General features: G+C 40.5%; 1 protein-coding gene across 3 annotated transcripts in view; it reads left to right on the forward strand.

Moving 5' to 3' along the window:
* The window catches only part of SYNPO2 (synaptopodin 2), a 74,626-nt gene that overhangs the window by 28,798 nt on the left and 20,097 nt on the right, over positions 1–25,731 (forward strand). For all 3 annotated transcript variants that reach the window (XM_056489962.1, XM_056489963.1, XM_056489964.1), the window contains exon 2: positions 21,429–21,580. In XM_056489962.1, the coding sequence (XP_056345937.1) occupies positions 21,429–21,580 (152 nt within the window). The remainder of the gene's footprint in view (positions 1–21,428; positions 21,581–25,731) is intronic.

Raw genomic sequence — 25,731 nt, forward strand, 5'->3', positions numbered from 1 at the left:
GACAATGGTTGCCAGTACACAGAGGGCAAGGGGAAAGATATTTCTTTTGCCTTGCCTTTTCTTGGGTCTGCATTGCAAAGAGCCTTGTAGAACCAATACCTGTCAAAACCAGCATATTATCCCTATGAGGAAATGGAATAAGCCATCTAATTTACCTGTTGGGTGCAACCTACTGTGGAGGAGCACATAACATGGAAGGAAACTGTAGGATCATCACCATGATCATGGCTGCCAGCTCCCTGCTGGAACTACCCATGAGAGACTCGTGTCTCTCAGGCTGTGCTGTGAGATAGAAAGGGGTAACACAAAGGCAATGCCCTTTGATCATCTCCCTATCTGCAGGGAGGTGTGTACCAATGCCCCAATCAATATTCATATCATCTAAGCTGCTTCTTAGGGAAAAAAAATCAAACCGCAGCTAAAAGTTGTTTTATTAAGAGTGAGCAATCTCAATCATCTTTTGAGTTCTCACAAGCCTACTTGAAACACCACTAAAATTAGAATTTTGTCCTTTTTAATTCCTTACAACATAAATAGCTTAGGCTGAGACAATGCCAGTGGTTGCCAGATTCACTTTTCCCAGTAGACTGCTTTAAGGGACTTTTATACTGGGAAATAAAACTAATTTCTTGTTTGTTCTCATATCTGACTGGGGACAGCAGAGTTCCAAAAGAAATACAAGAGCTACTTGTTTATGTTAAGATAAAGCCCTGATGTAAGATGTCATCTCATTTATGATTTCTCCCATAAATTTTGTACACATAGAACCAGATGCTTCTTATTCAGAGTGATTAATTGTAAGAGAATTTCTTAATATCTGGGTTTAAGGTTTTTCACTTAATTTCATTTGAGTGTGAAATCAGACAAGAATGAAGTGTGGAGAACAAATATTGTTGCAGAAAAAAATGGAATAATTTTTCACTTCACAACCTGCAGTACTCTCAGCTCTTCTAAGTACAATACTTCAGTGTAGTCAAAACTGGTTTGAACTTCTCATATTTCCTTTTGACATTACTGAAATAATTTATAATTGAAAATTATTAGTGCTTTGAATGGAAAAGTTGAGTTACAGAAAAATGAGGAGCAGAGAAGGAATTGCTGAGAAAGGAAATAAAAAAGTAAAAACCAAACCACTGTCAGAATTGGATAGGAAACAGAATTTCCATTCCAGTGCTTTTTTAAGGTGTATCTTCAAGTGTAAGAAGCTTCAGTTTTTATGAATCATGTTTGGAACTGCTGCAGTCTTTGCAATGAAAAAAAAAATGACAACTGACATAATAGGCCAATTTCCTCTAAGTAAGCTAGTCGTCAAAAAAAAAAAAAAACAAAAAACAAACAAAAAAAAAAAAAAAAAACAACAAAAAAAAAACAAACCAACTTGATTTCTGCTTTATTACAAGAGATTTTGAGAAAACATGTTAGTAACAAATATCCAGCTGGACTACAAGTTTAATACAAGTATTAAAAGAAGTGACTGGTGCCTTATAAGAATGTATCTTGCACATTGTTATATGTTATGCTTCTAAATACACAGGCACTTTCCCTTCAGGAAAACCTGGAGAGCAGATCTGGATGAAGCATAAATATATACATTAGTTATAATCAACTGTAAGGAAAGATTTTATCATTTCATGGCCCACACATACCTGTATATTCTTAAGGGAAAATATGTAACTTTCCCATATTTATTGCTCAGAGCTGAAGCTATAGTTTATACATATCCAATGACTCTCTACAACTGATTAGTCTCTGAGAAAATCTCCTGCCATTTTGGTACTTGACAGTCTGACAGCACAGCTGTTGTGACACAGTGCTTAAAGCAAGTTTAGATGTAGCAATTGATTGAGAGGACAGACAGCAGTGCTAAATCAAATAGTTGATTTCCTTACATCACTCATGCCAGGAATTGCCTGGGTTTCCTACATCTCACTGCATACACACAGTAACAAGAAGAGAATTCCCAGAAGTTTTTTTGTGTGTGTGCCTGTTCTCTCCTCAATGTTTCAGTCTTGAGCTGCTCTTTCAGTGTGTAGGGCTCTTCAATACAGATGACTCATTATGGAGTATTCTCCAAATGCAAGGTGAACAAGCATCTGCAGTGGATTACAGTGACATCAAAGCCATTCCAGATTCTCTGTATTAGATATGAACTTGGGTCAGGGAAGAAATGAAGCATTTATTCATTGAGTCATCTGAGCACTTAACTCATCTCAGCCATACTTTGGGAGGTAGTTACACTCTCAACAGCAAGAGTGATCTGAAATCTGTTCTGCCAGATGAGCCCAGATGAAAGGCCTGATAAAGCACTGGGAGCTATAGGAGTGTTATTTTCCATAGCCAGACCCTGTTAGAATCACCAACAAGTGGAGTAACCTTTTCAAGGTGACTGCAGAATCCTCTCTAGCACAGACTGTAGCTTCCATCACTGACCCCAGGAGAATGGGAGAGATCATGTAACACACTCTCTTCTGTGGCTGCTGCTCACTGGTGTGAAGTCAGCCTGGGCCTTACAGACTCTCTATTCTGTGCTAAGTTATTCCAGAAAGAAATGAATTCTCTTACACTATTTGTTCTCAGATACAGAGGCAAAGTGTCTCTGTGTTTTCAAGTATTCATGTTGCAGGCACTCTTTCTCTTAAAAATATGGCTGAGATGAACCAAGGCTGTTTGGGGCACTATTCAAGACCTGTTTGTGTGGGTTTTTTCAGTTACTCTGGCAACTACACATCCAGTCAGGTCCTGCAGACTGGTCTCCAGGCTGGTTTTCCCCCTTTCCCATAAGGTTATTTAGGTGGTTGCTAGCATTGGGCAGAGATGTGTGCCTCAAAAATATAATTGTCCTCAAAAATATAATAAATAAACTGAATATATAAGCTCAATTTTTCTTCACTGCAAAGTTGATTTCTTGCTGTTTTAAGCCAACAAACAAGAACCAAAAATTTTTGTGCCTTCTTTATAATAGTTTCCTGCTGTGAAGAGGTTAAGTCCTCCCTCCCATCTCTGTACTTGGTTTTTTTGCGGGTTTTTTTCCCCAAAAGAGAAAGACTGAATACTGTAAATTCTTCCCCAGCCTCCTCATAGGTCATGCTTTCTCTTTGAGCATAGTTACTGATCTACTTTGGACCCTTTCCAATTTGCCTACATCTTTCTGAACTCGACAGGGCACTCACAGCACCAAGTAAAGATAGATAATTACATCCCATGTTCTGCAGATTGAGCTATCCTATTAATATGGCCCAAGATCATGTTTCCCTCCTTTCCAAAGGAAAAACTCAACAGGCAACATAAGACCCCACCACCTACCTCCTGCCCCAGGCTTCCCTTATTAATTTTGGATCCACATTAAGCATCCCCCAAAACCTCCATAGCTGAACTGCTGTCCACAAGACACTTCTTGATTTATAAATTCCATTTTCCAAGTGAAACAGTTTGTGTTACTCTAACAGATTGTAGAAATCCACTTTATGTCTTGCCAGATCATTTTGAATGTGGCTCTTTTACAAAGCCAACAATCATACCTTGTGGGCTTTCATTAGTCAATTATATGTGTATAATCTTGCTTCAGTGAGGGATTAATGAAAAGAAGTAATAAAAAGACACCTTTTAGATAAGTACATAACACTGCTTGGATATAGAATGTTACTCTTATAAAAAAAAAAAAAATTCAAAAGCTCTAACCCTGCAAAGTCAGAAAATAATGATAAATGCCTTCAAAGGCTTGTAAGGAAATTCCTTCCCTGGTATCTCTGAGTACAACATTAGCAGTTTTCCAATCAAAGATAGAATCTTCTGGCAATAAAGTGTGGTATGCTTTGTGTAAAAAATACAGAAACTCACGGGAGATCTGCCATTAATGATAACAGCCAATTTTCAATGCCATGGGGATACTTTTCTGCCTAGAGAGATTTGGTGAAAATCCTCATGTTCTCACATCAAATAACACGTGAAAAGGCAGAGAAGCACAAGAAATGCTCTATCAGAATGGTCCTAGAGAGGACAAAAATAAAGGATAAGTTATCCCTATCTCAGCTAGATCAAACTTGTGATTCTTACTGTTAATCTGAAGAGATTGTAAAAATAGATTAAGAAATGTGAAAATGGTGCTGAAGAATTTGCAGTGCTGTTAATGTGTAATATGAATATGCTTACGTCCATCAGAAATTAAGTCTTTTAACAAAACTGCTCGCATATTTCACATCAAATTACTCCTCTTAGAAAAATTAAATGTTAAAGTCAATAGCTTTGGGGAGCAAAGAATTTTAATGAGGGAAAGTCCCAAGCTTTCTGGGTTTTTTAATTGTTTGGGTTTTGGTGGTTTGTGGTTCTTTTAACATCCTCAGTCTAATGAATACATCTTACTGTTCATCTTTTGCTTCTGTCAAAAAAATTCAGACATAAAAAATCACAAAAAACCACCCACTTCTGTAGCTGCAGCTAATCCTTCCCCTGAGTCTTAATTTTGACTTTATCTCCTTTTCTTTTCTGCTTGTCCTTGTTTCTCTGCTCCCTTTAGCAATATATCAAGACAACAACATATGCAGAGTAGCAAACAGTACACTGACCCTACAAAATTTTCTTAGTTTACTGAATTGTGCCTGTATTAGATCTATTAAGTTAAAAAAAAAAAATCATTATACTTATACATGTAATTTAATGTAATTGACTTTGGGTGTGTCTGACAGTGGCCATTTCTGAGAGGGAGTAACTAGGAAGTGGGATTGTATGGAAAAGGATTAATAATTTTTCTAAGAGCAGACATTTTAATTTTTTTCTTGCACGGTGATTTGCTGCCCTCTGCTGTTTGAGACAAGCACAGAGCAGTAAGGGAACAGATTCACTTCAGCTGTAACACCAGCTGACTTGGGAAACCTCTAATCAGAAAATAGCAGTCTCACCTGACAAGCAGAATTAAACTTTGCACTGGTAGCAAAGCTTTCCACTGAAATAACACTCAGCTACAGTGAAGGTCTTTGTTATTATCTCATTAAAGTAAAGGTATATTATATTGCATTGTACAAAGGGCACAGAATGTGTGCGTGCACCTAAGCAACAGAAGCAAAAAAAATCAGTAATTATCCAAACAGATCAAATTCCACCACCCTACTTTTAATACATAATCTGGACTGTTCAGAGAGAGATTTGGGCCTCATGCTAGCAATCAATATCCATATAAATCCAGAACTTCATAAAGCTAGAGATAGCAATTAAATTCATCAAAGTATGATTTTAACAGTGTCAGTTATGTTTTTATATGCATGCTTTATGATAACTCCATAAAATTTTTTGTCTTATTTTTTCTGTATCACAAGAAACCAAGGATAGTGAGATAAAAAGCAAAAAAACACACCTCACATTTGCCTGGTGTTCTTTATATGTGCTGTTTAAATATTCAGTTCTATTGAGAAGCACCTATGGTCACGTACAATCAGAAAATACTTAAAAGTAATCAACAGAAAAGTAACTAATTAGCATTTCAACCTCATTTCTTTTACCCAGTTTGTTTACTTCTTTCTTGGCCACTCATACGAAAATATGTTTCAAAACAGCAACACAAAAGGACTCCAGGAGTAGTAAGATGTTTACAAATATTTTGGAGACTGGTGGCTTTTCAAATAAATCTTTATCCTTAACTAAATTCAGGCTCATACTAAAACATGCACAGTGCAGCTGGTTCCTGGTTCTTGTAATATTGTGCATTTTGTGCTGCTGAGTTAACCTTCAGCTAATAAGAGGAGGCCTGAGGAAATCATTGTACAATCATGACTTACAGACTGATGATGTTTATTTACAGCACAATGGTGTTGCTTAATCCTATTTGTCTCCTAGAGCAGCATTTCAGTAAGAAGATGCTGCTTCTTTTGTTAAGGAAGTGCTTGGGCTCACTATATCATTCAGAGAGTTTTTAACTTGCAGAATATGTTACTGTCTGACATGACTGGGGACTGCTGAGCCCAGAAAACAGAATTGTGCTTATCTAGAGGGGCATGAGACAGACATTGGAACAAAGCTTACAAAAAAATTGCAGATTGAGTTCATACTGGCACCAAAATTTTGAAGGTAATATGAAAAAAGGTAGTTTGCAAATGAAATATAAATATAAATATAAACCCATTTAAATGATCAAATAACTATCCTTGTACTGACCATTTCAGATGATCAATTGATGATGATTAAAATTTCAGGTGTGATGGTGTGTTTCCCTGGTTTTCAGGACTTTCAAGCTTTTTCTTCAACATAGCCAGCCAAAGTAGAGGGAAAAGCTCAGGTGATGCAGGATTATATACCTTGCTGTAATCAAACAAAAAAAGAGATCTTGCCTCAGTTAATACTTCTTTTTCTCAGGTCCAAAAGTGCCTTGGAGCTTATAGCCCTGTATTATCACCTTGGAATAGGCATTTGTGTATTAACATATTTCCATTTTACAAATGGAAACTCTCTGTAATACGTTTATGTTATTATTAAAAATATTAAAAAGGTAGTGTTGATCAAATGGAAGATTTTAGTTATTTAGCAATTATCAGTTCTGACCTCCCTATGGAGGGCAGCTAACAAAATAAAAACAAATTCAGGTGTAGAACAATATCTTAGAAGTGGAGCATGAAAATTTCAGTGGAAATCACACTGAAGAAATTAATTGAGAATACATTAAGACAAATGAGTGACCAGTTGTACAGTTTAAGAAATGGTTTGCCAGTATCAGAAAATTGCTGCATTTATTATTAAAAGCAAGAAGGAAAGGGTTCATTGCCATCAAGCAGAAGTCAGAATTAACTACTAAACCTTCAGCCGGTTGCTTGTTGGGGGAACAGTGAGGAGATTTGTTTAATCCCAGAAGGAAACTGTCCAGGAACTGCGGCAGGACAGCCCGGGTTTCCTGCCTGGACACGGCTGTGAAGGATGAAGGACGGCCATGAAGACAATTCCTGAGGGCTCCCTCAGGGAAAGGGCGGAGAGAGAACAGGGAAAAGACACTTGCCATGCCTGAGGGGCTGCTCTGCGTGGAGCCCCTCCAGGACAAAGCACAAGGCCTTCAGCAGAGCGGCGCAGCGGAGTTCCTCAGGCGCTCCTCAGGCGTTTTTCAGGAATAACCCCGCAATTCCCGCAGGTCCCAGGCGGCGGTCGGCCCTCAGCGCTGGCCGCCAGGGGGCGCTGCGAGACCGCGGGAAGCGGCGCCGCTCCACATTCCCAACTCCCTCTGCTCTTCCCTAAATTCATTCCCCCGGGTGCAGCCCCTGGGCTCCCGCACAGCAAGGGACAGCCGGGACAGCCAACTGACCCGGCCCTGCCCCAGGCTCACGCCGCTGTCAGCAATCCAAGCTGATTGCACCAATAACCCTGCCAAGGCCCCCGTGTGCCGCACACACCTGAAATGCTGCTCGTGAAAATAAGCCAGCACCAGTATGTCGTGTGTTCCTAAACGCCAGTAATTTTATTTCTTTTGAATAACAAATGTCAAAGTAGAGGTGTTGTTTCTCCCGCTATTCCTGGCTCAGTGTGCTGAGTGGATGGAAGGGTTTCCCTCGTTCCAGCTGCTCAGCCATTGCTGCCCGTGCTCAGCTTTGCCACCAGCTCTGTGCCCTGTCTTCCCCCTACAGACCCCAAGACCACTGCCTTTCCTCACCTCACTGGAACACACATTACTTCCAGCTGCTGTGCTTTTTCACCCCTCATTCAGTGTAGCTGCTCCCCACTGTATTCACCCAAAGCCAAAGAGGTTATGTCACAGCTACCCAGACAATATAAAAACAGAAATAGAAACCCTGGACAAATTAAGACCAGAATCATTTCAGTCCCATCCCTGATGCAGAATTCATCACAGGAGCTGTGTTGGACTATGGAAGAAGCAGATCCAGGGTCCTTAATTTAGTTCTGTTACCTGATTTAGTCCTTACTCAAGCAAAACCAAGCACACCAAGCCTCTGTGTTAACATTGGCAATAGCTGCTAAAACCAGTTTTACCTGGGCTGCCTCTGAAAGTCCAACCAGACCCGAAACCCAGCAGCTCCCCTCCAAATGCGGGAGAAATCACACTGAGAACATTAATTGAGAACACAAGGTTTTCCAAATCTGTACAGACCTTTTTCCCATCTATTAACACAAAACCAGAGGTGAAGGGTAATGGCATTAAGTGTTTCCTGGATGACTCTGTGACCAAAAATCAGGCTTCAGAAGGCAGCTCCCCAGCAAAGCCAGAAGTCCACATACTCTTCCATTTTCCTGCCATTAACTGTGACTACTATTCTGAGCCCACCTGACCACTGTCTCTGGTGGCTTTGCTGCAGCACCCATTCAGTTTATGTGCACTTTGTACTCAGGATAACTAATAAATTTGTACCTGTAAATTCTGAATCTGTAACATAAAGCTTTACTTAGTTTCCCCATAAAGGCAACAATGATTATTTGCGAGGTTTTCCCTTGTTTTGTCACATGTTAGCATAGCAAGTTGTTTTCTGGCATCAAACTCTGCTTGGAACCCTCTCTTCCCTCTTGCATCATCACTCCAGATTAAGAGCCTTGCCTGACATTTTTAATGGCTAAAGCACTTGTTTCAAGAAGTTGAGAGAAATTAGAATATTGAAAAACAAATATTGAGTATATAAATATATATTTTACGCAGAATTTTTCTTCCCAATTGAGTAACAAATACTCTCATCTGTAATAAAGAAGTAATGGTCTCCCCAGGAGAGCCTTATATAGTTCTTTGAGTAGAATCTCTCTCTAAAAATAGAAATCGCTTTGACATTGAAGCTCCAGGCAGCAAGGAAACTGTTGCATTTCCAGCTGAAGCTTTTGGAAAGCGCGCTCTGTATTCCCTTTACGAGCTCCCACAAATGTCCAAACTGCACGACCTGTCCCGTCGTGAACTTTGAGCAAACAAGATTTTGTTTGCAGCCAGTGCTGTTGCAGCAATGCCTTCTTAGAAACAAGAATAAAAAAAGATGCAACACTGGCAAAAGGTGCTGGATTTACAGTTCTGCAGAAATAACACTGTCTCTTTTCATCCCCCACCCCCAGACACAAGTGCCAGCTTTTCCCAGACTGCCTGGCTGGGCACGATATCCTGAGTTAAGCCCAACACTTGCACTGAGGACAACCGGAGAGACAAAAACAAACAAACAGAAATCTCACACATCGGGGTAGCAGTTTTTTCCAGTTCTCAGGCAGGCATTCCTCTTGGGAATGCACAGAAAGGAAAGGGCAGGGGCAAAACAAATCCTCCCCATCCAGCCTTTGAAGATGCTGACAATTTGCTCTTACTAAAGTCAGGGACTAAACAAGCCAACTCTGCCAGCATGCTGGAATTGGAGACTGTAAGAATAGGAGGTCTAATTCCTGGGAGCACTAAGTCCAGGAGCATTAAACAGAGCTCAGCACCTCTGTGTCAGACTGGCATCGGACACAAATGTGCAAGGACAACAGCCACAGCTGAACTATTGATGTGGGATCCAGAAGTCTGGCTCAGCTTCCAGTTACCATTGGAGTAAAACAGCATTTCCTCAGTGTACTGACTACTACTGTCCATTCACCATGCCAAAATAGTTCTTCCAGCACTGGAATATTCCCCTGGCAGCATATTTAACATGAATTTGCTGATATTTCCAAATTACGAAATGTGGATACTGATCTTAAAATCTGAATGAGGACATGGGGATATGAGTCTAGCCTGCCCTGGGAGAGGTTCATTCTTCATTCACCCTTTAGCTCCAGGATGAGTCTCATGCTTCTCTTTTAAGATACTTTGTTTTTAGTCTGGTTGGTCCCACGTGTGACTTACAAAGTATTTTATTTAAGATGTGAAAGGCAGATCATGAATACTAATCTATGTCAATTTCATGAAACCTGCACAATTGTAACGTGTTCAAGCGTTGTCTCCACAAGAAAGAATTAAGGGGGTGACAAAGTGATCTTTCCAGTAGGGATGCTTATTTCTGTTTATAATTATCTTTGGTTAAAGCCATTCAGATTAAGCCACTGGAAAAGAAAGATGAATTCTTGTGATGTTTGCATCAATCAGTCTATGGCCATTCTAGAGCTTGATAAAACTGATAAAATTAAAACTAGGCAAATTCTGGATATATTCTTTAAGAACTGAGGCTGAGATAAGGAAATCTTCATGGTAGATTATAGGCTTTAATTTTTTTGTTAAAAGCACAGGTTAAAAAACTTGCCTGTTTTGTTGCCCAGGCAGGTGAGAAAGCCCACAGAGGGAATACTTTTGTCTCTTAATTCCCTGGAGGGTTTGAAAACACCTCTCAGGAGTCTCCAGCCTCCATTTCCCCCATCATTAGGGCTTCCAGCACAAGCACATGTCCTCTTCTGGGAGGAGAAGTAGGTCACTGACCTTCCCAGCAGACTTGGATATCCCTGGTGTACATCCATTCTTTGGAGCCATCATTGCTCCTTTCCTGGCCAGCTTTATTTGAGTCACCAGGGAGAGGTGAGGCTGATGAACATCCAAATTTCCTGATGAGTCACAAAACAGGAGCTGTCCAGGACAGCAGCCAGGCAACACTGGAAGGCCTTCACGTGAACCTACGTGTTGGTGCTCTCAGAATGTTCACCAGCTTTGGCAGAGCTTTGCCTCCTAAACACCAAGGTGGGTCGGCCTGAGCCTGCCTCAGTTTTAAAAGGTTGTTTCAAAACGTTACACCCTAAGCATGAGGCATGCTAGGGAAATTAAAAGATTGATAATTGATTCTGCATGCTTTCTATGGCTGTTTCGTTTAAATTGCATCTTGGGAGACTTGTCTGAAACTCTATTTCCAGCTTAAGCTGCCAGTCAATATCAATTTGTACACTACCTGTCTGAGATATGAAGAATTGAGCAAATAGAGAAATGTCAAGGAAGAGTGAAAATTCAGTGAAACAGGCAGTTTTGAAATTTGTCAGGAAGAACTTTCCTGGGAAGTAGGGAAGCTTGAATCTAGCTTATTTTGAGAAGTGAAAGGAATAGATAGAGTTTAAGAGTGAGCAACATGGTGGAGTTTCATGTGAAACCCTGGTAAATAAATCTAGCAGCTTTCACAGAGGACCATTTTCTTCAGATTAATCCTAAATTTTATTTAGTTGAACAGTCCAGGTAAAGATGACCACAAGCACTGGGAGCTGGAACACAGTCCCTGTATGGAGCACTCTGCTGAGTTTGGGCCACTGTTTGATTCATACTTCTCAAATGACTTGGAACACTGTGCTCTCCAGTGTAGATTGTTTGGCATAGGGCACTTTGCTTGTGCATAACACAATAACTGTTTAATGCATATTATCTAGATGCTGCCTTTATCAGATGCTCATGTTATTTGGTTTCTTTGCACAATGTCTCTCATGTGCTAATACAGCCAGCAAAGCCCCCCTACCCCATAATCTGAAATCTGGCCCAATTGTGCTGAGCTTTATACACACAGAAAGCTCCCACAATAAACACAGGGCCACTGCTTTCTCCACTGGGAGTGAGGCAAAGCTTCCAGTTACCTCTGCATGATCCTGCTGGTGTTGACTGAATTGCTGCCTCAGCAGTGAGGCAAGTAGCAAGAAATACATCACTGGGCACACATTTCAGGATAACCTTGACATCATTTGACAGTGATAGCTCCAGCCCTGGCTGAAACAGAAACCTGTAAGACGGCATTGGTTCCTTCTTGCTGCCTTTGCTATTCCTTTCGAGAGGATGATCATATGCCATGTTCGTGTATTTGCAAGCTCATGACATAATGGTAAGGGATTGTAATAAACAATACCATTTCGGGGAATAGAGTGGGGAGACTGAACATTTTAGCTGTCACCGGACTAGTTTTGCTTTAAGGATTAAATGTGTCGTCTCAAATCAGATTTGTAATGAGAACCCTCCTGTCTTTCCTTGTCTGCCTGTTCCTCGTCCCCAGTGCATCAAGAGAATTTGGTCAGGTGACCAGTGGGGTGAAAATGAGACAGAGGAGCCACACAGAACAGAGTAATTGATACAGGATATGAAGCTAGGAATGAACAGATTTGACAAAGTGCACACCAGTAAACTGAGTGTCTCATTTGCCTACCAGCAGGATGGATTTACAGGCTGTGTGTCACTAAGAAGCCAGTCATCCTCCCTACTCCTACCCCCCAAAAAACCCTCCCACCTCCTGTGTCCCCTTGCAAGCGTTTCTTAATCTGAAGGCAGGTCACAAGTCAAAGCATCAAATTACACAAACACGCTTTGGACTGAACTGGGAAAAGTACAAAGACCTCCAGCAAACTAATTACTTATTTTTTTCTTTTTTTAAGAAACTGAAGGGTTCAGTTACTTCTCACATACCTTTGCTGTTTTCTCCCAGCAGCCACTAGTCTAGGCTAGAAATGTTCTCTTAGTAACAGTGTGAATACATTGTATACCATCATTTTCTTAGCATCACCAGCCAGTAAGTATTTTCAGGTGGCAGGTTTTGCTTTCTACCTTCCATTTATCTGTGCTTTGACTGCAATTTTGGTATAAGAAAGATGTCCCTTTTCCTACTGGAAACACCCAGTGCATGGTCCGGGGACTGTACAAATACTGCAGGCATATTGCAGTTCCTCTACTCATCAGTGACAAGAGCTCAGCCCCAGATTAGCCAGTGGATATACTTATCACAAGAACTGTCTATTGTAGCACTTGTTGCCTCCAACTCTTCAGTAGCAGATAATATAGGCATTTTAGATCCCTATTCCCCCTTAACTTTTCATTATAGAAATTCTAATCTCCAGGTCATAAGGTATACTCCAGTTAAAGACTTTTGATTCTACCTTTATACCAAAGCACTCAGTAAAGGTGCATTATTTTCTCAATCCCAAAGAAGCATTGACAATTCAATTATCTCTCTGCACAGGGAGCAGTGAGAAGGAAGAAATGAAAACATAGCTACAGTGTTCATGGAGAGCTTCAAGTTGGTTAGGACTTAAAAATAAGGCAGGAAGTATACAGCCAGTCACTACTCAAGCGGTGCCAGAAGAAAAGGGGAATGGAAAAAGAGCAGACAATGCACAGCTACCCAACTGAATAGCAAAGGTGCCATTCCTCTCCTTGTCACATGTTCCCCCTGGCAAAAATTCACTGTAAAAAGGTAAATCACCACAACATTTTAATTTTGGCACATCAGCTACAAATATGTAATAGTACACTCCAAGAAAGGCTGTGCATTGAATCTGTTGTGCAAAATGAATAGCAGACTTTACGTTCTGTACACCCAAGATCACTGTTGGGAAATCTGCTGTGTAGCCAGCATACCAGATCAATATTTCAGAGGTCATTATCTCATCCCTTCTTCAGCTGCTAACTTTGGATTTCTGCCAGAAAAAGGCAACCACCAGTAAGATGATACACCAGTACATTAGGCAAGGCTTTTGGGAATTTGAGCAGGCTTTTCTTTTCACTGAGATCAGTCTGCTCTCTGGGTCCAAATGGCACAAGTGCTCTGTCAATACATAAATGGCCAAACAGGTTCTGCACCCTCCCGCGACAGAATGTGCAAGAAGTTCTGCTAAACTGCATTTGTCAAAGAGACACTGTGGAGGACTTTATGTGAATACTTTATGAACCTTTATATGAGTACTTCTGACCCTGTGGGAAGGAGGAGACAACAGTCACCAAACTGCTCCAGAATCAAGAAGTGTGATTACACATGTACAGTGCAGCAGAAGAACTGGAGACAGAGTTAATCAATAAGTATCTTAAAGTAAAGTATCTTAATCTTAAAGTAAACCTGGTACCATCTCCCCTCTGCAAGCATATCCTGTGAACTTTTACATGAGCAAACCACAACTAAAGTCTGCTTTAGCTGTGAGTGGCTAAGTAAAGCCAGAACATTTGTAATGGGATCCATGGACTTTAAAGTTTAAAAGTACCTTTTTATGTGGCTTGGCATCCTAGATCTCCTGTGTTTCCATAAGCTGCTATAATATTACACCATTGTTCAATTTTTCCAATGATGATCTTAGTGATAATCAATGGCAGCATTCCTGTACATTCAAAGAGTTACATCCTACCTGCCCTTCTGGAAAGACTTTTTGAACATTTAGTAATAAAATTCTGTCTGGACATTTAACTATTTTCTCCTTTGATGTCTTTAATGTTACTTTGTCTCATAACCTATTTAGAAAGATAATTACCTTTACAGACAACATGAAAGTGAATGTCTTCAGGAGGTTTCCCTTAAGAACAGAAGGAGAAAAGGGTGTACTGAACTGCCCAATTCCCAGTATCATTATCTTGCTACTGGGAAGAATTTGGTGAGAGGAAATATTCTGTGCCTACCTTACAAGCTAAAGATAGGTCATTCAAAGCTTTCTCTCAGGAAAACCATTTGGGAGACAACTTAGAAGCATCTTTTGTTAACCCAGTTAATTAATAGGCATTTGTTCTTAGTCTTACTGTGTAAATATTGCATACAATCCCCAAAGGAGGGTACACAGAGCCTTCAAGATAAAATATAGAAAAGTATTTTATACTCATACTATCTCTATTCATATTATCTATATTTAGAGTAGCTAAAGTCACGGCACTTGAGCTGTAGCTCAGGGTCAGGGCTCCTCATTGCATTCCCATACATTCAGAGGAGCTAGGGAGGGGTTGGATCCCACAATCCCCATGAATTTGCCCTGCCTGAAGCTTTTACATTGTGGCTTTTACCCTGACTGAGTCTGAAAGAAAGTAGCTTATCTGGTAGAGAAATTCAGTCCAGAGAGGATGAGGACTGGAATCAGCTTGACGCAAAGTCACCTCCAGGCAGCACAGATGCAAATAGCTCGAGCCACATCACCCAGCAGACTCCTGCTCAAGTCCAGGCATGGCTAATGAAAGCAGACTAAAATTCGGTATACTAGCTCTAAAGAGGCCCTTTATAAGAGTAAAATGTATGCAGCCATCATGGAGTCTGAATACAGAGTACATTCACCCAGGTAAATCATCCCACTCCAGCTCCAGTCAATGACACTGTTACCTCAGTAGCATTTTGCCCGTTTTGCTCAAAATGCAATCCATAAGCTTGATCCCTGTCCTGGCAAAAATGCCTTCAGTTTAGACCAAAACCTAGTATTTCCAATTAATTTATGTGGATACAAAGCCCAAACAGGAGTTCTAGGCAAGAATATTCCCTAATTATAATGGCTTTTAAAACCTCTCACGGAACTCCTCAGCTCTGCTACCTTTACTCAGTTAAATCTGTAAGTGGCTTAAATTCTCTTCCTGAAGATCTGATTCTTTCCTCTCTGCTCATCGCTGTCTACTGACAACTACTTTCTCTTTACATACACATTAAAAGAGAAAATTATGAACACAAAAGTCTTCCAGTTTTCCTCTTTTACGGACACTTTTTTCCTTAAGACTCTTTATTTATACTGCCCACACTATAACTTGTGATGGCAGTGCTTGGGGATGGGGAAGAAAATGTTAAGGTTCTCTGACTTAACTCCCCCCAGAAACCATGGAGAAAACAAGGAGATGTGAGCTTGTCCCTTCATCACCTCCTCTGATTTAGCAATAGCAGTGTTTACCAGCCTGGAGTCTCTGAGCTATTTAAAGGATCTACGGAGATCCCTAAAAAACCCAAGCACATTAGGAGGTAGGCTTAACTTACTGTACAGTCCGTCATATCTAACCCCCCAAAAGCTGACTGAAGGCTACTTTTCTGTCTAAAGGACTCCTGCATGCATAACCATTGCCAAACAAGGCCTTAGAGGCTTATTTACAAAGTATGGCTGAATTAATTTGATTTGTAACTTCATTTTTAATTCCCTAACTTCATACAAGTCAGACTACTAATACACTAACAATTGTACTTCCAAGTGCTTCTGCTTCCTGCTCAGAGCAAAACACTGTACACTGTTCATTTTATTAGAGTGATAGGTAACTTTAAAATATATTTAAATACATTTACCAGCCACTGCCTTTGCTGTAGGGTTTACAATAGAAGAGATGAAGTGCCTTTTTTGGTGGGTTTTGAGATTTTTCAAATAATACTGTCTACAGGAGTCTTTGATCCCTGATCCTGAACTTCATGACTAACACTTAGATAATCAATTAATGAGAAAAAATAACTTTTGGAAAGTATGAGCTAATGTCTGACAAAATTAAACTAAGTGGTGAATACTATAATTTATTAATGCTGGTCTTAAACATATTTAAGAAAAACATGTTAGCCAGATAAATTTATTGCAGCAATTGACAGGCAGGCCTTTAATTGTTGTAATACTAATTTGTACTTAGTTAAGTGGCAAAAGCTGAGTTCCACTATACTTTGTGTATTTTCACAGGTAGTACTATCTGTCACTTTGTCAGCAAGCAGTATACTACTTTCTTAAATTACTCAGATTTTTGATCACTTCTCCTGTCTTTTCAATTTATTTATTGTATCATTTTAGAGAAAATATTACTTGTGAAAGGAGTGCATCAACTACTTACTGTTTTAATATTAGTATGAACATCAAAAGAAGAAGCAGTGTCTCTCCAGCCCCACTTTCCTGCGTACTGACACCTTTTTTCTCTGCTTCTTTACCACTTCATATCTCTGGCAATACAACAGAACAATTGAAAAAAACCTCAACACAAGGGCACATTTAAACAATGTCACTCTATAAATTAATAGTTAATTAGCTAGTTCTACAGAGTAAGGGTACTAATCCCACAATTTCGGTTAATGATTACTTTAAAAAGGCTATTTAATAGAAATTTCTTAAACACCTTCCTGGATTAGTGATAACAACAAGACATCAAAGGGCAAGTAACACTAATATGGGGAATCATTTTTCAGTAAGGGCAAAGCAGTAGTCAAAGGATATGTTCTTTGTTATTGATGTTTAATGACCAGTTTAAAAGAATACACAAAGTCACTGCTGGTAAAGTTTGCAATTTTCATAACTAAAGTGGTAAACAATAATGAGGATGGACAAGAAGTTCCTTGCCTGGTGAGCTTTGCTATTTTGGGCAACATATTTCATCAGAGCAGAGCACAAGGCCAAAGACCCAAACCTACCACTGAGGACACACATGTAAATAAGGTTCCAGGAACCAGCTTCAAACCTTGAGGGGCAGCAGCAGCAGCTCAAAGGAGACTTCAGGAATCAGACAGGGGATTCAACTGAAGAGGTTCTTCCAGAGGCAACCCCTCAATGGAAGAAACTGCTCTGTGTGAGCAAGGAGCCTGAAATGGCAGGGAAGGATGTTTCCTCTACATCCAGCGGCAATATTTCCTGTTCTGCTGTTCAAAAGCTGCTGGCAAACTGAAAAAAGGATGAGTAAATAGTTCTGAAAATAGCTCATGGTTTTGGAAAGCTTGCTTTAAATTCAGAATTTTGCTGTGCAAATATATGTGTATTTTAAAGTCACATAAGTCTTATTTTATTTTTATTTTATTTTAGACTAAATGGACTGTGCTTATGGTCATATTGCTCATTTCCTCAGATTGGTTGCTCAGTCAGGTTGTACCTGATGCACAGCACTTAGACACAAGTTCCAGATAAAAGTTTGTATGCTAGCTCCACAATTAAACTAAACTCCAGGGCAAGATTAAGATACACATCATCCTTACCAAAAATCAGTGGTAAAACAAAGATCATGAAACAACCTAAAGGCTCTTCATTGTGCCACTAGAGAACCTGGACTGCAGAGTGTCCTCAAGTCCATCTGCCTCACTTTAAACTACAACTCACTGACCTTGTTACCAGGTTCAACATAACTCAACTCTGATCTGCTTATTATAGGGCTCAGACATGCACCCAAAATCATCAGCTGGTCAGCTGAGGCCAGTTGTTGTCTGTGCATCCACTTGCAGCCACAACAAGTAACAGGTGCATCTGCTCCAGCTTTTTAGCTTCATCGGGATAACATTTTTTGAAGCTAATTTCTCTGTTATTCCTGGTTTACCATACATTGTTTCATAGCATGGAACAGTTCTGGGTTGTAACTGGAGTGCTTTCAGATTAAATCAAAGGAGATCTTGTTACATGGGAAGGAGCCTCCAGTTGGCAGAAGGAGACTTGATCTAGTTTAAATTAAAAGCACTATAATGTAGAGAGGATGAGGGCTGGACCCTCCCATTTGCTTTCTTTAAAAATACTCCTTTTCCCCACACTCAATGAGCACAGCCATTGTGTATCCATCCATTTATTATTTTTTACTGGGTAAGAAACTGACCGGAACTGCCCTATGCTGTGGGTGCGTGGCAACTCCAGCCCCAGCAGCATCCCAAAGCCATTATCAAAATTCCTGTCCCACACTTTCCCCACATACCTGTGTCTTTGGGAGATGATCTCTCACAGGCCAGCACAGCACCCAGACATTGCTTGCTCACAGCTTCCACCTGAAGTCTCCACAGACCCTCCTGAGCAGCCTCTGGACAGCCCTCAGTTCCTGCAGCCTCTGAACTGGTGCCAGGGGGTCCTGGATCCCCTGGGGTGCTCAGATAACACTGAACACCCAGGCTAAATTCTTCACACAGCATGGAAGAGTTCTCTCCTAAGTTTAACATTTCTGTGGATATGAGGAATGGCTGAGCACTTGAGATTTTAATCAGCAAAGGATGCTCCTCATAGCTGGAAATTCTGGATACAGGAGAAATCTGGTAATAAAAATCAATTACACACTGCAGGTATATTGAGTAATAAAGAGTCATGACTGAGGGGGAGCAGGAAAGCAATAGAGGCAGCATCAGCTGAAAATTGGGTGGAGGTCTTCAAGGTGCTCAGTAGCAGCTGGAACCTTGACAGGTTCAGCACTAACAGCACCAGCCCAGTTTTGCTGTGTTACACAGATATTGCAGGTATTGGAAAACAAAGAAAATATTTCCAAACTTATTTTTTCATGTGGTGAGATCCCATTGATAAAAATTTATGGGAAAACACACTTTTTCCTCCTAAGAAAAACCTCAACTCCAAGTGCATAGGAGAAACAAGTACCTGAGAAAGCCAGGGCTGCTCTAAGAGGAAAAAGCAAACACGGGTTTTCTAAGATCTCTCCTGCTTTACAAGCAAATATGCCTTGCTTTAAGTTCCCAAGAACTGGATAAAAGTTTTTTACTGTTCCCTGTGTGACCAAGTCACATTTCTGCTAACAAAAGTAGCTTTCTTTTCCCAGTGGGCTCCTCAAAGGCTTTCTGCCAAAACTTTCAGAGAAAACTGTCCACTGAACACATATTTTACCAGGGACATCTTTCTTTCCACAAATTTACTTGGAATTTTGTTGTTGTTATTGTTCTGGGTGTGTCTTTTTTCTTTATTATTTATTTATTTATTTATATTATTTTTCCCAGAAATCTGAAAAGTTTCAGTTTACATGAGTAAATTATTTGTTCATTTTTGTGGGTTTCCAGTGAAAACAAATAAACAAAGCCAGAAACAATTACAGCCTGCCTGGAAATGCTGGCTACATATTGTTGAGTAAGTGGGTGTTATGCTGAGGCTGAAATAACACAAATGATGATGGGATATTCTATTCCAGCAGCAACCTGCTATAATTTACCACACAATCTGCCCTTGTCTATTTTCTTCTGTGTGCTCTCTCTTCCCTTTATTACCCCAACAGATACACCAAAAAAGATTAATATTTAGGTAATTTTATATAGATATTGTTCAAACTTGGGAGGGTGTTTGTGCATGAAGTTTCAAATATTTCAAGATTGTGATGTCTCAACAATTCACAAGGCAGAAAAATTGACTGGGAGAACCTTTCAAGAATTTTGAAAGGAAAAACAATCCCCTTGTCTGTTTCTGTTTTTTTGTTTTTTTTTCTTTTAATGCTACCAAGGAGTCCCTCAAACACTAAAAGAAAGAAATAAGTTTCCTTCTCACAATCTAGGCATCACATTATGCTGTTTCAGAGTTCACAGGTTTCTATAGTGGATGTTAACAGATATTCTGAAAGAGGGTCACTCAAAATTCTTCATGGCATCTACATTAAATATTTACATTCAGGCTAAGGATGTCTTGTATAATTTTAATAGCATACCATCCTATTTAAAAAAAGACAGTAACTAAACCTCTAATGCTAGCTCTTACATGAAGCAAAACCTTCTAAACACTGTCTAAAGTGTCACTTCTTCCCAAGGCACAAGGATGTTTATGCTCTTGTTCAAGGGGAGATAAACAGAGCAGCATACCACTCCATATTTGTAAATGTTAACTCTGCAAGGTAGAAACTGGCTTCTGTATGCAGCAGGCTTCTGTTCCTTCACTGCTCCAAGAGCCATAATGTGACATATGGGAATGTGTAAATTGAAACAGCAGAGATAGATATGGTGACCTTGCCACAGAAAAATGTGCAGTCTTATTGTTGTGCCCCACATCATCCTGACTCCAAGGATTTCCTTTCTGAAAAACATCTTAGGTATGAGCCCAGTGGCCTAATAGAAAATCTGGGACAATTCCATGAACTGCTCTGCAGTTCCACCCTCAGATCCAGAATATATCAGAAGCAGCTTCCCCGAAGTCAGTAGGGACTGACTCTGCTACTGAGAGTGTGGTAGAAATGCTACTTCTCTAAAACTTTTCAAGAAAGCACTATGAGAATTAACAAGGGTAGCATGCTGAATCAACAGCTGGATATGGTATAAGGCCAAAGCACTTAGACCAACAGGTAGAAATTGAGATCAAAGAACTCAAGGCCAGCCCTTTAATGTGCATATATATTTCTAAAATAGACTCGTGCAAAAATCCTGCTTAATATAACACACTCTTTGCCAAATATGTACTTCAAAAATAGCCATCAACTGTAGGCATACCTTGAGTGGTGTTAGAGCTGTCTGGGGTTTGTTATGCAAAGACTGTGATAAGTTACACACACTGCCAGTGGAAAAAGGAATGAAACTGCAAAAACCAAGCTGCACAGGATTCTTGAATGTGAACTTAGCAGGGGAGTTTAGACCATAACAGGCGTACTTTAATAAACCAGGGCACTCACTCAAATGATAAACACCAATTTAGGATCTCCAGGGATGTGGATGTCTGTAGTTTGGAGACTAAAACTACATCTGGGCATCTAAGGAAAAAGTGACCAGCAAGTAGATATTGATTCTCTGCCCAGAAGGGCCTGAATTTACACACTTTTCTTTTACAATCTCAGTGCAACCTTCAGCTCTTAGTAGTCTTCATTCTCAGAGAAACTAATGAGGGTTTTTTTGCAGTTCTGCTAAACTGTGATCAATTGATTGTTGTCTGTCCCAAACTTTCACGTCTCCCAGTTTTAAAAGAATTAATCCAGCCTGTGTGACACCTCACTCACAAGTTCAGTAAAGCAAAAGGTTTTGTATTATTACTGGCCAGAATAGTATTAACCTCAATTGAGACAAGTTATTAATTTGTGTTACTGTAAATTTGCTTATGCTCAATATTATTGATCCTTCTGCATACAGAGTATGCTGAGGACATGGTTGCTGCTGTTTTCAAATGGACACTAATTGTGCAATTTGGAATTTGTTTTTGACTCGTTGTAGGTTCGCAGCAAAAGCAAAGCAGCCAAGGCTGGACTGTGTGAGGGGGATGAGGTGGTGTCTATCAATGGCAAGCCTTGTGGAGACCTGACCTATGCTGAAGTCATTGTCCTGATGGAAAGCCTGACTGATGTCCTGCAGATGCTTATCAAGAGGTACAGGAATGCTCAGGATGCTTTGGTGCAATTCAGTGAATCATCTGGAAAGTGCTGGCTTTGAACACACTGGTTTTGCAGACTTATACTGAGAGGTTCTGGTAGTCCTGTTGTTAATGTCTGTAACTCTGCTTGGATGGAAAAGGAAGACAGAGAATTTGAAGGAATTAATGTACATAATTTGAGCAGCAGCAGTCAGGCACAGAAATTATAGCACAGCCTCTGAATGTAAGTATTAACACTTGCAAGGTGTCCACTACCGTATATGCATACTGCAGAGCCTTGAGTTCAGTTATTCTCTGCACTCTTTTGAAGCAGTGAAGTGTTGTTATTCCCCACAGATAGGGAAGTGAGGCTTACAAAGAACAAAGGCTGTAGAGATGGAGAAACTGTGTTACCCAGATATGCCTTGATGATGACATTGCAAATGGTCTTCTTGGGTGGCAAAATGTGTTAGTGGTCAGGAGGAGGAGAGGGTCTGGAAGCCATGAATTCTATTTTTGTAGCTGTTATCACCTCACTAGATGAGGTAGGGGAAGTCACAGCTCTCTGGGTCTCAGTTTCTGCCTTAGTAAAATAGTGAGAGGGAATTTCAGTTTTCTTTGAAAATGCTTTGGCTTTCTTAGAGCAGAGAAGCTTCATGCAAACTTGCAAGCAGGCAAGCATTACTGCTCACTGAACATCAGCCTGTTCCAATGCCTGCTCTGCAATTGCCATCAGTGTAATAAATGCAGCCTGAGTTCAGAGCCACCTACAGTAGCACATTCTCCCCAGACTGTGAATTCAGACAGGATGAACTCTGAATTGCCTTCAGTGGGGGTAAGAAGAGGAAGAAAAGTCTTGAAACTCCCACACTCCTTCTAAGGACTTAAGGCTCCCCCCAGAGCTACTGCAGCTCCCTCTCCCAGGCAGAACCAGGACAGGATCAGGACTCATCATGACAGCTACCAGAGCAGTGTCCCTGGAAAGGCTGAAAACAGGCACTTGTTTCTGGCTACCAGGGATGCCTACACAGCATGTGAAATTCCTCATGGTTCCTGCAATCTGCACAAAAGAGCTTTCCTCAAGTGCCTAGCAGTTCAAAGTGACAGTGTGCCTTCAAAACTAGATGCTCTCAAGGAGTGCTCATTTTATTTATAACAGACATTTTGCATGGCCTGCCGGTACATGTTGTCTGGGGCTGAGTAATGGATCAATGTGACAGGATCAGGGGGACAGTGGTAGCTGAGGATTAGAGCTTACCTCCCCCAGAGTGCACAGCTCCTGCTCCTGGTTCAGCAGGGGACCAGCTGAATGTTCCTCATGTGATAGCTGCATTCTTCTGTTTTTAATTCATAATGTGGCTATTGGAACTGCACTTGTAAGAATGATATTTGTGGCTGACCAGCTGTCTTCTCTTCAGCCATAGAAATAGCTTCACATACTTTGACTTCTGCCTGTTGCTGCTCCATAACTGGTATTTAAGTTGTCTGAAGGCCACAGGATGCTGCAGTTGAAAGGGACTCTCCATTGCCCCTGCTCAAATGCATGGTGAACAGCAAGGCATGTCCTGAAAATCAGAACCAAGAGTTTATACCACATAATTCAGTGTTTCATGGAATGAAACCATGTCAGAAATTTTAGGAAAATTGTGGTCGCTCAACACTCTGAAAGTGACTAAAATGTTCTAAAGAAATTCACTGTGAGAATCTTTAAATTTCTTCTCATCATCTCATTTCTCCCAAATCCCAGCCCCTGCTGTCTGTATCTTTCCAACTTCTCTTCCCCTCCCACCTTGTTTGTGGGTACTATCCCTCTCAGCACTACCCCCAGAAGGATTTTTCAGGAAGTGTCCTAGCATCCTTTGAGAGCAATAAGAAAAAAATCCTTCCTTTCCTGAGCAGCCTCTTGTTAGCAGCCACCTCAAGAAAATGCTGGAAAGCATGAGGAAAGTATAGTTTAAGTGGTATTCCACTGGTGATCTTTACATCTAAGTATCTTTTGTTAGCAGGGAAGATTATTTTCCATTGGAAAGCTCCTGGCTGTCCCTGAACTTTTTGCATGAAGGATACAATTTTCACGGGCATTAATTATTGACCTAATTCTGCTCTTACAAATCTTACTGGGAGGAAAATTGGGCTTTTAAAGTAGTTTTTAAAATCCTACTTGGCCTTTGATGTCTAGCAAAAGTTTTCCCAATGCCGTGTAAGCCACAGTGAGTTACTGACCAGCAGCAGTGCCCAGAAAATGCTCGGTTTACAGGAGGAGAGGAAAGAGACACCCTGCAGGGTGGGCACTCCCAGATGCCATGTGGGGGAGCATCTCTCTGACCTTCCCGGCAAATGCTGAGCAGATGGATCCGGGAAACATGGAGAGAGGGGACAGACAGTGAAATGCCAGCCTGCCCTTCTCACATCAGTGTTAGCAGCTCCTGGGCTCCTGCTGAGTCTGAGAGAACATCTCTAGGGGGAAGAAGGGAGTGCTCAGTGCATGCCGACATAAAATACACCATGTAGGGAGTAAAACATGAGCCTGCGACAGACCCTGCCGTGCTGACTCCAGGAGTTCTGCTTCCTTCCTGGAATTACACCAGGGCTGCTGCTCCTGCAGTGAGCTGGAAAGGCCTGAAACACAAGCAAGAATTTGACAAAACAGCATCTGAAATGACAAAAAAGAAATCATACCCGGTATTCTGCATTTTGACAGAGGATACCCAATTATGTCTATATAGAGTAGAAGTATATCCATACGTAGCAAGGGCCTTTTAAGGTGGAAATCTTTCTATCCCACACATACACACAATAATTCAACTACCAATAAAGGCTAGCATTTATCTGGCCCAGCCCCCAGTCCATATCTTACAAGGCAATGTTTACAGATTTCTGTAATTTATCTGTGCTTGAGAGCAGTACAATTGATCATCCAAACAGCATCATCCGATGGGATCCAGCAGCACTCACAAGGAGCTCCCTAAATTAAAATCTGTCTGACCTTTACCAAGCCCCATATGTGGTGAAATGGATGTTACACATTTCGTGCTTTGAGGCAGACCCAGACTGCCACAAGCAGTAAGCTGCATTCCTAAAAAGCAAGCGGTATTGAAGTTTCTTCAGCACACTGACAGATTTATTCCTTCTGCTGCTCCTTCCAACCTTTATTTCTAGGGGATTCCAAAGTTTCAGAGCAGCCAGGGCTGCTTTTGATTTCAAACATCTCCATAGTACTTGATATTAGTACTTTACTGGGGACACCTATTGCTTTCCTCATTTGAAAATTCTAGCAGATGGAAACTCTCAATAACAATCTGCAGCTTTGCTGCACAGAGAAGATTTCTCCTCAAATTAATAGTCAGTACAGTCCAGAGTACTGAAAGAAGCTTAATTGGGCCAGAGAAATTAATAGTTTAGAAAAAGGAGCTACACTGACATATATTGTAGGTTTCACAAGTGAGAATAACATTTTCCAGTTAGAAATATAATCTTTTTAAACAAGTAGGAAATACTGTATAGGTTCACTATCCTTTTATGCTGGATCACTGGAATAGGCCCAGAATATTTCAATTAATCCATCATATATAAGGATGATGATCCTCACAGGAATTCTTTGAATGCGTATTTCAAATATTAATTTCCTTCCCTCTGATCCTTATCCAGTACTTCTCTATTCCTTAGAGAGTGAATGATTTGGGACAGGAACCACATGTAAGGATGGTGCCTAAAACAGTTTCAGTAGTGACTGCAGAGCCAAAAATTAACCACTCCTCTGGTGTCATGCAAAGTTAATTTTCTCACGGACATGTGAAATATGAAGCAGTATTGTCTCAAAAGTCTCAGTAGCATTTCTCTGGAAATCCTATAACAGAAATGTGTCTGTGACAGCACACTGATGTTAAGAATGATACAATTCTACATTTCAGGTTAGTAGTGGGGTCATAGTTCTACCAGTGTCATGTAATTTCCTTCTTACTGGACTGCTAAGTTGAAGAATTTTGAAAGATACAAAGATGCTTCTATTTAAGACCTCTACATTCTGGGAAAATACTTCTATGTAAGTGGACCTGCTAGAAGGTGCCACAATTAATTAGGCTGGTGAAATACTATGCAGAAATTGCTTTTGTAACTCTATCTACTATGGTTGTGCTTACAGAGGCTTAATTTCTTGAATTGTTTATG

Source organism: Oenanthe melanoleuca, chromosome 4 (genome assembly GCF_029582105.1).
Source record: "Oenanthe melanoleuca isolate GR-GAL-2019-014 chromosome 4, OMel1.0, whole genome shotgun sequence".
Classification (NCBI taxonomy): domain Eukaryota; kingdom Metazoa; phylum Chordata; class Aves; order Passeriformes; family Muscicapidae; genus Oenanthe; species Oenanthe melanoleuca.